The 13,637-nt window shown below is 35.2% G+C and overlaps 1 protein-coding gene across 1 annotated transcript in view; it reads left to right on the top strand.

Moving 5' to 3' along the window:
* Positions 1–13,637, top strand: part of LOC120305367 (dynein heavy chain 8, axonemal) — an 89,054-nt gene that overhangs the window by 40,239 nt on the left and 35,178 nt on the right. The window contains exons 25-31 of the mRNA XM_039337109.1: positions 1,743–1,969; positions 5,385–5,503; positions 6,741–6,844; positions 9,275–9,451; positions 9,811–9,978; positions 10,812–11,024; positions 12,410–12,547. Coding sequence (XP_039193043.1) covers positions 1,743–1,969; positions 5,385–5,503; positions 6,741–6,844; positions 9,275–9,451; positions 9,811–9,978; positions 10,812–11,024; positions 12,410–12,547 — 1,146 coding nt within the window. The remainder of the gene's footprint in view (positions 1–1,742; positions 1,970–5,384; positions 5,504–6,740; positions 6,845–9,274; positions 9,452–9,810; positions 9,979–10,811; positions 11,025–12,409; positions 12,548–13,637) is intronic.

Below are 13,637 nucleotides of genomic sequence, written 5' to 3'. Positions count from 1 at the left end.
AGGCAAAAAGCAGTGGGAACGGGAACTTCTGACTTCCTGTTGGCTTTCTCATTGACTTCCCTTGTAGGAAGTTGGCAGGGAGCATTGGAAATGACAATCACGTGATTATGGCTGACCACAGCATCAGGATGGTGCTAAAGTAGCTACATCCTTAACAAATGTCATTCTTATGGGACTAATGGGTCCCAGACTTTTGATGCATTATATTAGCCCAGTTGAGGTATAGGTGGGCCTCAACTTACGAGTACAATTGAGTCCAAAATTTCCATTGTTAAGCAAGGCAGTTTAGTGAGTTGCATCCCATTTTATGAATTTTATTGCCACAGTTGTTAAGGCAATCACTGCAGATGTTAAGTGAATCTGGCTACCCTCTTTGTACTTTGCTGGTTGGAAGCCAGCTGTGAAGTTACAAGTCATAAATACATGCTAGTTGCCAAGCACCTGAATTTCAAGTGACTATGGAGATGCTGCAAAGGGTCATAAATATGAAATGTGGTCGTAAGTCATATTTTTCAGTACTGTTGTAACTTCGAGCGTCACTAAATGAATGTAAGTCAAGGACTATCTGTTATTTCAAAAACTGTTGCCCTATGATGCACATGTTACCCAATTGAAAGTTACAAACAGGAGGGTTTTAGTAGTGTGTGAGTTTGTGTGTGTATGTTTATTAAGGGATTGCAAGGTTGTAAATAGGGATTCATTATTTTTTTGTCATTCTAAGCCACTGCAAAATTATAAAAATTTATAAATAAGATTTTTTTTTAAAAAAAGTAAAGTTCCAATGAAATCCTGCAAGTTTAATTCTGCAGTCATTTTTGTGGGAATGTCTATTAAGTTAAAATAGACTTCTGTATATATAAATATAGTATAAAATTGGAATATGCAACCCAATTCTATATATGCTATTTGGAAGTAAGTACCATTCCCAAATAACATGCACAGAAGTATAAAGTTCAGAAGGATTTCCTTTCTTAAGGATACAAATAATGTTCTAGACCAGGGGTATCAAACTGCCGGCCCATGGGCCAGATGCATCACATGGAAGCCATGCCCACCCCAGCTCCAGCAAGGGGGAAAAAGTCACAATACATCGCAACATATCATGTGACATGGCGAGTTTGACACCCCTGTTCTAGACCTATTTATTCCAGATCTAGATATAGCATGGCATTTATGTTGTATAGCAATATTCAACATAAGTTTGCTTTTAAAAAATACTTACCTGCAAGCATTGTTAGAATTATGTTTCTAATATTTTGTTCCTCTAATACATTATTTAATCAGCAATTACTTTGTTATAATTAACAGCTTACATTCTAAAATACGTATATTAAAATATGAAAGATTTCATAGGAGCTTTTTTTCTCCTCTCTCCAATGAGGTTTTATGATATTACAGACCTTGTGCAGATTAGTTCATACTTATACTAAGCAATAATGTGATTTCCTTGGAATGTTATATGAATACAGCTAACATGAATATCACTAATGCCTTAAAAAATAACATGTTGTTTATTGTGATTAATCCATAGGTTTAACACAATGTATGAACCTAGACTATGTGTATAGTCCCAGCTTTTTTTATATGTAACAATTGCACTGGAAACTGTATATAACTCAGGCAGCATATAAGTTTAATAAATCATCATCATCATCTTGATCATCATCATGATCATCTGTTATATGTGCCATAAATATATTTCATTGATATGTCACTTTTTCTCTATGTCTTATTTTTGCTAGGTTGGTGAGAAATTTCGTGCACGGTCTTTGAAGTTTCCTGGTCTTATATCTGGATGTACTATGGATTGGTTTACTCAGTGGCCCAAGGAAGCCCTTGTTGCTGTGTCACAGTATTTTCTGTCAGGTTTCAATATTGTCTGTTCTCCTGAAGTTAAAGCACACGTGGTAGAAGCTATGGGCATCTTTCATGACCTAGTTTCAGAAAGCTGTGACAATTATTTTCAAAGGTAATATTTAAATGTGTATAATTTTGTAATTATATGGTTTTATATACATATTTTTTTTAATATCATGAACACATTTTACAAGAAAAAAGCTAGCAGAAAATGGACGTGGAAGAGTCCATTGGGATACTCCAGCAAAATTGACTATATCATGTCAAGTGATAAAACCATATTCTGCCATTGTACTGTCATCAATTGTTTTAATGTTGGAAGTGACCATAGAATGGTACAAGCTAAAATGAAGATAGACTGTCGAAAAGAATGTATGAAAATGATAAAGATGTCATGAAAAACAAAAAAAGAGTGATAAGCTGTTAGAGGAGAACAGCAATGTTGAGATTAATCTGTCAAATAGCTTTGCTCTATTTCAACATTTGGAAGAGATGAACATTACAGACTAAAATGAACAAATAGTCAAAAACATTCTTGAATCTGCTGCATCTATAGCACTGCCAGAAAAACACTTGGTACAGTCAAAAATCTCTGATGAAACTATTGATTTAATGAAAAAATGAAGACAATGAGGAATACCAGAAATTTCACTAATAAACTGAAATACATTGAACTTTGCAAGACCATAAGAAAACATATCCAAAAAGAAACACATCGGTTTAATGTGAAGCTTGTGAAAAAGGCAATTGAAGAAAACAAAGGGATTAATAAAGCAAAATGCAAGCTTATAAACAAAAGAAACAAGGTTTTTGCATTAAAACGTGAAGATGGCTCTGTGTATAGAACAAGACATTAGAAATAATTGGAATTCTATCCAGAGCTATACAATGATCAAGATTACTCAAAAGAAACAACATCCATGAAAGAGGAAATGCCAGCTATCCTAGTGGAGGAAGTATCAAGTACCATAAAATCAATGAAAAATGGCAAAGCTTCAGGAAATGACTGTGTTACGGTTGAAATGCTAAAACTGGCGGTCACAGTTTACACAAGATAATAGCAAAACTATACTCAAAATGCCTCAGAGAAGAAAAAATACCTGATGCATAGAAAAATGTTGAAGTGATTCTTACACACAAGAAAGAGCCCAAGATGTTTTAAAGAACTATCGCTCTATCATCTACAAGATTTTCACCAAGATAATAGCAAAAAAAAATATTGAGAACATTAAATGATGCACAACCAAAAGAGCAAGCAGGGTTCAGGGTTCAGACTACAGCATAAATGATCACATCCAGGTTGTTCAGCAAGTCATTGAAAGGCACAACAAGTGCATGGCTTTCATTGACTATGGAAAAGCGTTTGGCTCAGTATTCAGCAAGCAATAATTAATACATTGCTCTAATTAACCGTGGCATAGACACTGCTTACATAAACGTAGTACAATCAATATATATAAAAAAACCAATGGCAACAATTTGCCTTAATGGTCTTAAAGTAGAAATCAACATAGAACGAGGTATATGACAAGGCGATACAACATCACCTATCCTTTTCTCAGCCTGTCTTGAAGAAGTATTTTGCAAACTAGACTGGGCAAAAGATGGAATAAAAATCAAAGGTGCCTATTTAAATCACTTAAGATTTGCTGATGATGTTCTCTTCTCACAAGACCCAGAAGAGCTACAAAGACACATACAAGAGCTGCACAAATCAAGAGAACCATTTGGCTTAAAAATAAACCTGAAAAAGAACCAGGTTATGTTTAATAAATTCACTAAAGAAAGAAAAATATATATCTGGAGAAGAATTAGATGTAGTAGACCATATACCTTGGCCAACAGATCTCAGTGGAAGATGATACAATAAAGGAAATTGAATGGCATGTTAAATGTGGTTGGCTGGCATTCAGCAAGCTATGCATAATTTTTTTTAAAAAAAAAGTTTTTTATTTATAATATAGTTAAAACAAAAATGGACATAACGTGACATTCCAGAATAAATATTCCTAACAATTTGTTGCTCTTAATACATAAAATTAATACATAATTCTTGATCTCTATATAAACATTCTTCTATACAATACAGTTATATATACAGTTATATATATTTCTGTCTTAACACTAACTTGAAACCCAAGCAGTTCTCCTTGATTCACACCAGTAATAAAATTTGTCCCAGATTTCAAAGTAGTCTGATTCTGTCTTATCCTTCATTTCCATTGTGAGCCTATCCATTTCAGCACACAATAAAATTTTATATAAAATCTCTTCTTCTGTTGGAATTCCTTTATTCCTCCAGTTTTGAGCATACACCAATCTAGCAGCCGTGAGAATGTGTAACATCAAATAAATTACCCCTTTGTCGTATTTCTGTGTGGTTATGCCTAGTAAAAAGAGTTCTGGTTTTAACTCTACCACTAACATTAATATTTCTTCCAGCCATTTTTAACCTTATTCCAAAAATCACGGGCTTGTGGGCACTCCCACCAAAGCTATGCATAATTTTCAAGAACAACCCCCTCCTATGCTTGAAGAGGAAAGTTTTCAATCAGGGTGTGTTACCTGCTCTAATATATGCCAGTGAAACATGGATACTAACTTCACAATTGATTCAAAAGCTACAAGTGGTGCAAAGAGCCATGGAAAGATACATGCTCGGCATTACAAGACAAGTCAGAAAGACCTGCACATGGATTAGAGAACAAACAAAAGTATACGATATCATCAAGAGAGTAAAAGAACTGAAATGGCAATGGGTTGGTCACATACAAGAAGAGCTGATGGCAGGTGGACCAAGGCAGTCATAGAATGGATCCCATTTGATAAAAAGCATCCATGAAAGAGACCTAAAACAAGATGGATCAAAAACATCAGCAAGTATTATGGGCCCAGTTGGAAAAGAAAGCTCAGGGCAATATTGGTTGGAAACATGCGGAAGAGGCCTTCATCTTGCAGTGGATAGACAATGGCTAAGATGATGATGATGATACATAAAAATCATTTTGCAATTTAATCTCAACATATTATATAATTATACATTTGGAATAATGTTCAATATCATGTGTTCCAACCTCCCGATTAGAGCAGGATCTATAATAGTATCACTGATTGATGAGTATCCATTTTCTGCAGTTTCTGTTTGAAGAATTCTAGTGAAAGAAAATTCACCACATCATGTGGTTGCTGTAAATAACGTCACTAATATATAGTAAAAAGCATAACGCCTCCATTGCCTTATTTTTCTGTGTCAATTGCCACCCTTGCAAAACGAAATATACTTACAATTCAAAAGCAACCCAGTCACACTTTAACAATTGATAAACAGAGATGTAACAGAAAATTATATATAGAATCATTATTTTGGTTTCAGGGGAAACATGATTATTTTACAGACTTCCTAAATTAATGTTTAGAACTGTTATCATTTACATAATATAATAATCTAATACCCTAGGTTGTATCTTGAGATTATTATATAGTTGTGGCATTTAAATCTGAAGAGATATCACTATTAAAAATTACAGATATCGGCGAAGAGCCCATGTCACCCCCAAATCTTATCTTTCTTTCATCAATGGCTACAAAGATGTTTATGCTGATAAGCTGTTCAGCATTAATGAACAAGCTGAGCGAATGAATATAGGTAAGATAAGTCCAAGTCAAAGATTTTATTTTTTCAATCCTTTTACTATGTCATCATATATCAATATATTAAGAAGTGAGCCTCAGCTGGACTTGTTTTCAAAAGCATATATAAGACCAGAGCTTAATGTTCTCTACTAACTGATATTAAAATTGCAAATGGATCAGTTGTTTTGTTCCTATAATCATTTATTATTTTGGGGGAGTTAATTATTATTCTTTCTCTTGTGATAATTAACTATCCTGGAAGTATTTGTTATGAAAAGTAGGGTGTAAATCTGATAGATAAATCAATATAACAGTTAATTAAACATAATTATTTATTCATTATGTACCATCAAGTTGAAGTCAAGTTTTAGTGACTACATCAATAGAGAAGAATATGGTAACTAGCACAAGGTAGATGCACTCAATTACAGCAGTGATGGATTCACCAGTGTTTCTCTACCTTGTCAGCTTGAAGATGGGTGGACTTCAACTCCCAGAATTCCCAGCTCTACTGACTGGGGAATTCTGAGAGTTGAAGTCCACCCATCTTCAAGCTGACAAGGTTGAGAAACACTGGGATACACTATGGAAAACTCTGAAGGGCCAGGTAGGGAAGATCACGTTGGAGGAAGTTTACCTATATGGTTGTTAAGTGTTAACATTGACATAATGGTCCATAATTAATCAAAGAAAGTGAATGAATAAAGACTGAATCACAAAACATGATGTAAAAAATCAGTGAATGGGTTAAGTAGATGGAGTCAAATTATGGTTTAATGGAGTTGATGAGATCCTCAAAACATGAAAAGTTTGAACAAGAGGCACACTTCAAAGTGCTTTCAAGTTGTTGTGTTGTGAATTCAAGGACCATTTTGTTATGAAATCTGGGATAGAAAGATATGGGGTAATTTATTTGATGGCATTAGTATTAAATGGCTTAGCTATTGTTACTTTTATTTTTTCAATCACCTATTTATTTTCTCAGTTTACTTTTTCTTTACTCTTACTGCTTTTATGTACTTTATGTTGCTTATCCTGAAAAGGAATAGCAAAATAGATACAGATTGATAGATTTGTTTAACTGAGTTCTCCGAAGATCTGAACCTACTAGTAAATTTTAGTCCAGGAACCAGACACTTACCCACTTCTTAGTGGAAGATTTTGGCTGTTTATGTTCATAATATTGCCTTAACACAAAATAGAACTATAAATGATTGCGGACTTCATCTGGATTTTGACCATTATTATAGGCCTTGCTAAACTAATGGAGGCTAGTGAATCTGTTGCTAAACTCTCTCAGGATCTGGCAGTAAAAGAAAAGGAATTGGCTTTGGCTTCTGTAAAAGCAGACAAAGTAAGTATAAGCACACATTAAAGCATTAAGTACACAAAGGTTGCTCATGGATTTTTATTTGTTTGGCCTGAGTTTTTAAGCAAATCTGTTGACACTTCCTGGATCAATTCATAACTATCCTCTATTTTTTTCCCACTGCTCAAAAATATGCATTTTAGAATCTGCAGTGGATGGAAGTTCATTAAAGTCTAATACCATCTATTCATGTTGTTATTATTTTTATGCTGTACAGCTTCAGAGCTTAGACAAATGCTCAAATGACATAGTTCCTTGATCCCTTCCCATAATGATTATTTTAAATGCTACAACTGGGTTAAGTCTATTTATTTATTTATGGCAATTGATTGAATACTGTCTAGTCCATAAATTAAAGGCACTTTAGAACAGTTATACGGAAAATAAAATCACAAAATCTAGCACCAAACATAACATGTATGTATGTATGTTTATGTATGCATCATAAACATCTACAACACATAAAAATAAACAGTTGTCTAGCCATACAGTTCCAAGTTGAAATGGTTGTTGTGGCCTTCCAAAAGGACTGTACAGTGGAGGCTATATCACCCTATGTTTTTAGGTGTTTCACAATGTCAATGAAATGATTAATCTATCTGTCAGAGATAGCATGGTCCCTGTTCTCATCAAAAGTCATGATAAGTCTTTTATTAAAGAATTTTAGAAAATAGTTAATTGAGCCAGTTACTACCAATATTTAATTCTCCATTCTTTTCAGCTTTAGGTAGTGTTGAATGAGGCTGATTTTTATAGATTCTTGTCACCCTAACCCAACCAATATCTCTTTTTCAAAAGTGAAAAGCCCAGGAACTAGATAAAGTAATCAGTCTTATCTTGAAACCATACATCTTTATACTTGAAAAGCTGGAGCTGATTTCTATCCACACTTTTGCCCCCCGGCTTGCATTGCTACATGTCCTTTCCATTTAACCAGGTGCTCAGACTGTGTGCTCAGCAAACAAACATTTACATATATCCTCAGGAAGAAAACTACATACCTTTCTACAATTTTCCATTAAAAAGGCAGGTTTCAATGAAAGTGATGTGTAGGAAATGGGAGAAAGAATTGATAACAAAAGGGACATATCAACGCTGCTAACATTGGATGTTCTTGCTTTGACAACAGTTGGAAATGCAGCCATTTTACTCTTTTGCTTTTAGAGTTAGTTGATGCTGGAAGGGGGAATGTGGACAAGAGTCCAGCTAGTCATAACAATAATAACTCAGCCATGGGAATCCAAGGTTATTGCGCTCAGAGCTGATAAAGATTTGACAGGCTGGAGAGCTGGGGAGAAAGCCTGGGCTTCAAGCTAATTGGGGAAAGTGATTTATGACTGTTAATTGGAGGAGGGAATTGTGCTTTGCTACTTTGTGCCCAGGGGAGGGGAATTCCGTTTTTGGCTTTAACTATGTAGTGCCGATGCTTTGTTTCTCGAATAAAAGATTCTTTAAGGTAAACAAAGCCTTGAAGTTCTTTTGAAGAGTTTCATCTGTCGGAACCATGACAGGACATACAAAAATGGTAGCTGAAGTCAGTAAGGATGGAGTCAAGAAAACTAAAGCTGAGAATGAGCTGTATCAGGAAGAACTGAAAGATATAAATAAAAAATTTTCTAGAGAGTTAAAATATGATTCAAGGCATTTGAGAATAATATGAGGAAACGTGGATAAAGAGGAAGTGCTTTGTGCTGTCTTTGCATCTTTCTTATCCCAGAAGAAGACATTCTTCTTAACATGCCTGGAAAAAGGAGAGGAACATAGTCCAGAATTGAAAAGGGTATATTAAGAGTCCATCCTGCTACCTAAAAAAAATGCAAGTCTCCAAATTTGCCAGTCCTCTTCCAGCCCCATCCTATGATTGTTATGATCTAATCCTTTGCTTCACATCTTGGTTGGCTTCTTTGATTTATGTCTTTGCCTTTTATTTGTAGTTTCAGGGTCATTTTCTGGTTTCTTTCTATACATCATTTTTTTCCACTAGCCTGAGTGGAAAAAAAAGAATATTTTTTATTTAAAGTTTTTTCTAGGTTTGCTTTTAATAATAAGCTGACAAGTAAATGTTTTTGTAGGTTATGCATCAATTAATTAACTGTATTCAAGAACTACAGGCCTAACAGGTATTATTTTCCATTAGCCGCATGATCGTATACATGATTCTTCAATAGGAAGAAACTTACCCTACTGATATTGTGCTAAAAATGACAGCTCATTTAGCACATTATTTCCTACCAAGTTCTTCCTGTTTCTGGAGCTGTATGCTTGAGAATGAAGAGGCAAGGAAGACTAGGGAATCTGTCCTGGCTAAGTCAGTTCCTAATGTCAGTCATGCTATAGCTTTGGCCTTTGCCATTATAAATTTCAGATATTTGCTGTGCAAATGCTGGTGCATCCTTTTTAAAAATGTTATATTAGGTGTTGGCAGAAGTGACTGTAAGTGCTGAGGCTTCAGCTAAAGTGAAGAATGAAGTTCAAGGGGTGAAAGACAAAGCCCAGAAGATTGTGGATGAAATTGACACAGAGAAAGTGGTAGCAGAGGCAAAGCTGGAGGCAGCCAGACCAGCCTTAGAAGAAGCTGAAGCAGCTTTGAATGTGAGTGGTATTTAACATTGCAAATGAAATGGGCAATATAAAAAATGCAGAATATAAGCAGCTTGCATAATTATTCTGTAAATTTATGGTGCGAAACTAGAGAGTGTTTTCTTAATTTGAAATAGTTCCCACGTAAGCATAAGTAACCTGCTGTTTCCAAATTGTATTATCTTTTTGTCTCCTATTTGTATATATGAGAGGAACTATTTACCATCTTGACTATAACAGGTTTCATGGATGGTAAAATTAGCATCTCCCTATTTCAAATTTTGGAGCTGAAATAGGAGTTAAATGTAGAGGAGTAAGGCTTTTTAATAATTTTATAAAATATTAGTCAATAAATTAACTTTTTTCCCTAGACCATCAAACCTGCAGACATTTCAACAGTTCGAAAACTTGCCAAGCCACCTCATCTGATTATGAGGATCATGGATTGTTGTCTATTGCTATTCCAAAAGAAAATTGACCCAGTTACCATGGATCCAGAAAGGCCTTGCCTAAAACCATCCTGGGGTGAATCATTGAAAGTAAGCAATATTTCCAAGCACTTTTAATTTTTTTTTTAAAAAAATAGCTATGGTTGAAATCTCAAAGCATCAAAGAATCATAGAATCATAGGGCTGGAAGGGACTTTGAAGGTCTTCTAGTCCAACCCCCTTGCCAAGGCAGGAGTTCTTATACTATCTCAGACAAAAGATTGTCCAATATTTTCCTGAAAACCTCTAGTGTATAATAAAGCCACAGCATAGTTTGTAGAAGTGGGAGTCCTCGGTTTTCACAATTAGCTTTCTTCAGCCAAAAACATAATATATAATTCTAAAAAGTTCTCTTCCTCACAAATGGTTTGTTTTTAAGTATAATGTCTACAGCAAAAAAAAACATTATTTAATGAGAAGAATTTCCTTTCCTTTCCTTTTCCCTTGATCCATTTGATCCATGTCTTCCATATACAATATTTGTTTTTGGATTTGATCCTCATTTATTCTGAAGTGACCAAACCACATCAGCATACTTTTTTGTACTGACCTTTTACTTTTGTATTCAATCCAGACTCATTGCCCTCTGTCCTTCATGACCTTCTCTTTTCTTAAGTAATAATTGCACAATACCACAAGCACCAACAAAGGTTAGTTTTACCCCAAGCATGCACATGCTAATGTACATACACACATTAAGTAATTTTAAGATTTTTTTTTCTTCTGGAACTAACAATGGTGTTAATGTTTTGAGACTTGTTTAAAGAGAGAAGAATTTTTTTTTTTAGAGAGGAGATGGGCTCGGAAAACTATTACATCTGGAAATGTGGTAAAGGAAGACCTTTGTAGGCAATGATGCTTTCTGTTTTCCCCATTTTTTACAGCTAATGAGTGGACCATTTCTCCAGAGTCTCCAACAGTTTGCCAAGGATACTATCAATGAAGAGATGGTTGAATTATTGCAGCCTTATTTTCAAATGGAGGATTATACTTTTGAGAATGGCAAAAAAGTCTGTGGTAATGTGGCAGGGCTACTTTCTTGGACCCTGGCCATGGCAACATTTTATGGTATAAACAGAGATGTATTGCCTCTTAAGGTAAAATAACATGATATTAATTCATTTCTAGTTAATGAGAAGAAAACTATTACAGACTCTTATTATCATTTATGTCTACAGAGAATAACTAGAAAATCAACTGTCCCAAATACTTTTAGTTTCAGAGACTTTGTAACAAATAATTTAATTACCCTTGAAAATTGATGCATTTATTTAAATATAGGGACACATCAAAATAATTTCTTCAGTTGCACACTGTGTTATAAACAGTGCTAATTTTTAAAATGCAAAACCACTAAAATACACCATTTTGAAAAAGACATAACAGTAACTTCGGCTCTGTGATATTATTGATGATGGCTTCCTTCCCTCCTTCCCTCTGACTATCCAGTAGCCTGGGTTGCTTACTACAGTTAAAACAAACAATATAAAACTCTCCTTAATTAAACAGAGAAACAGCAAGCTCAGTGGTGGATTCATACAATATCCTGGCATAAAGAGTCAGGACCTGACAGCAGCATTGGGGCCATGCACACTCCAGAAAGATTTTTGTTCCAGACACCAGAAGCAATGATGGAGAAAGCATGTCTTCTGAATCCTATGGGATGACATTGTCTAAATTGGCAGGACTCAAGCATGCTGATCTTTCTGGATTTCCTTGAGCAACAGACAATTAGAAACAGGTAGCTGCAGACAATTAGAAACAGGTAGCTCCAGACCATGTGCTATGCAGCGCTTTATAGATGACAACCAGCACTTGGATACAAAGTGATTTGGACCTGCATATGCCACTCTGAAGGGATATTCTAGGCTGCAAGACTAGCAAATATAGCTAATTGCCCAGTCATGGATCTCTTGTTTTAACATCAAATTGTCACCTTGATTTTTCTTTACATAGAAGATAAGAATCAAAGCAGCATTTTCTGGGATTGAACAGAAATTACTTGCATCCCATCTCCCACTTTATACAAAAAGATAGGAAAAACATATATACAATGACTGATTGATTGGCTGATTATGTGCCATCAAGTCATTTTTCAACTTCTAGCACTCACAAAGATAGATTTTCTCCATGACAACCTATCCCTAATCTGGTCTGTCATGTCTTCCAATGTTGCATCCATAATTACTGTCACTGAGTCCATCCACCTTGCTGCTGGTCATTCTCTTCATCTCTTTTCTTCCACCTTTCCCAGTATTAAAGTCTTTTCCAAATGGCTAGATCTTTATGTGCTGAAAAGAAGATAATTTGAGCCATTTGTGTCTTCAGTGAGAAATGATTTTTTTTTCTTGGCTGTCCATGGTATTCTCAGGAGTCTTCTCCAACAGGAGCTCAAATAGGTCTTGCTTCTTCCAAGACCAACTAACTTTAAACATAAAAATATTTTTTAGTAAATATATTGCTTCATTTTTTTAATTTTTAGACTAACTTAGCAAAACAAGAAGGACGTTTGAAAATAGCCAATGCAGAATTAGGGAAGGCACAATCGTTGCTAGATGAGAAACAAGCAGAGCTGGACAAAGTACAAGCCAGATTTGATGCAGCTATGCAGGAGAAGATGGTAAACAAAATAAAATTTTGAATTACACATTCCATATATTTTGCTATTACTTACTGCATGCAATTTTCATTCTAGGTTAGGGAAAATGCTTGCTCAGCAGGACAATTTTGGATGCTCTTTGTTAACTAGTCATTGACCCTGCTTCCTCAATTTTGAGGCAGAGAAGGAAATCAGGCAGTAGACATTGGCACTGCCTACTTTTGCCTCTCCACATCCATATCCTCAAGCTTCTGAGATTAGTATTGCTTTGCTTTCTGTTTGTTGGCAATTGACGAAGACACATGGTGAAAAACAACAAGCTCTTTATTATTATCTCCTACAACCAAGCAAGCAGCAACAGGCACACAGGGCTTTTATAGTGCCTGAAACCCGGGCAGTGTGAACCAATAGGAATTGATCATTTTCACACCTTGCACATGCGCACAAGGCTGGCGCAACTCTGTCTGGTCCCCGGGCAGCTTTTGGATTGCCCGGGACCATTTGCAACAATTATGAGCCTACTTTCAGTTCTTGCAGGCTCAGGACACAACAAGTATGATACTGAAATATCATTGCAGCTCTAGTTAGCACTTTAAGCAGGAATCTTTAGGGGAGGCTATTTATCACCTGCCTATTGATCTTGGTGCTTTCAGATCTTTGCCCCATCTCATTTAAATTCTCTTTTAAATTCTTTTAATCAGAGGTTGGCATGTTGCAAAGGGGAGGAGATAGAGATTGGAAGGTTGTCAAATAAAGACAATTTTGAGTTTTATCTTGATTCCCAAGATTGTTTCTAGGCCTCTTGTAATTCTCATAGGCATTTTGGAAAGTAAAAATGGCAGGTGTCTGTAGATCAGTATTTTATTTCTGCCTGGGGAATGGGGAAAGAAACTAAACAATAATTGTAGTATCCATATCCATACAAGCTCAAAGAATTAGCAAAAAATACCTACATTAATTTACCTTTTAGTTAGTTAATATTTTGTGATTAGCTCCTTTTGGCAGCCAAGAGATCTTGGGAGAAGGTAGTGTGTAGATAAACTAAATAAAATTCTGTGAATAAGCAAGTATTTGGATTCCTTGATTAGTGAAATTTCAAAATTCACTAAAG

The sequence above is a fragment of the Crotalus tigris genome, unplaced genomic scaffold, assembly GCF_016545835.1.
Source record: "Crotalus tigris isolate CLP2741 ecotype Arizona unplaced genomic scaffold, ASM1654583v1 scf7180000017668.6805642782:7212621, whole genome shotgun sequence".
NCBI classification, from domain to species: Eukaryota; Metazoa; Chordata; class Lepidosauria; order Squamata; family Viperidae; genus Crotalus; species Crotalus tigris.
Note: the sequence above shows the minus strand (reverse complement) of the source record. Positions and strands in the feature narration are given on the sequence as shown.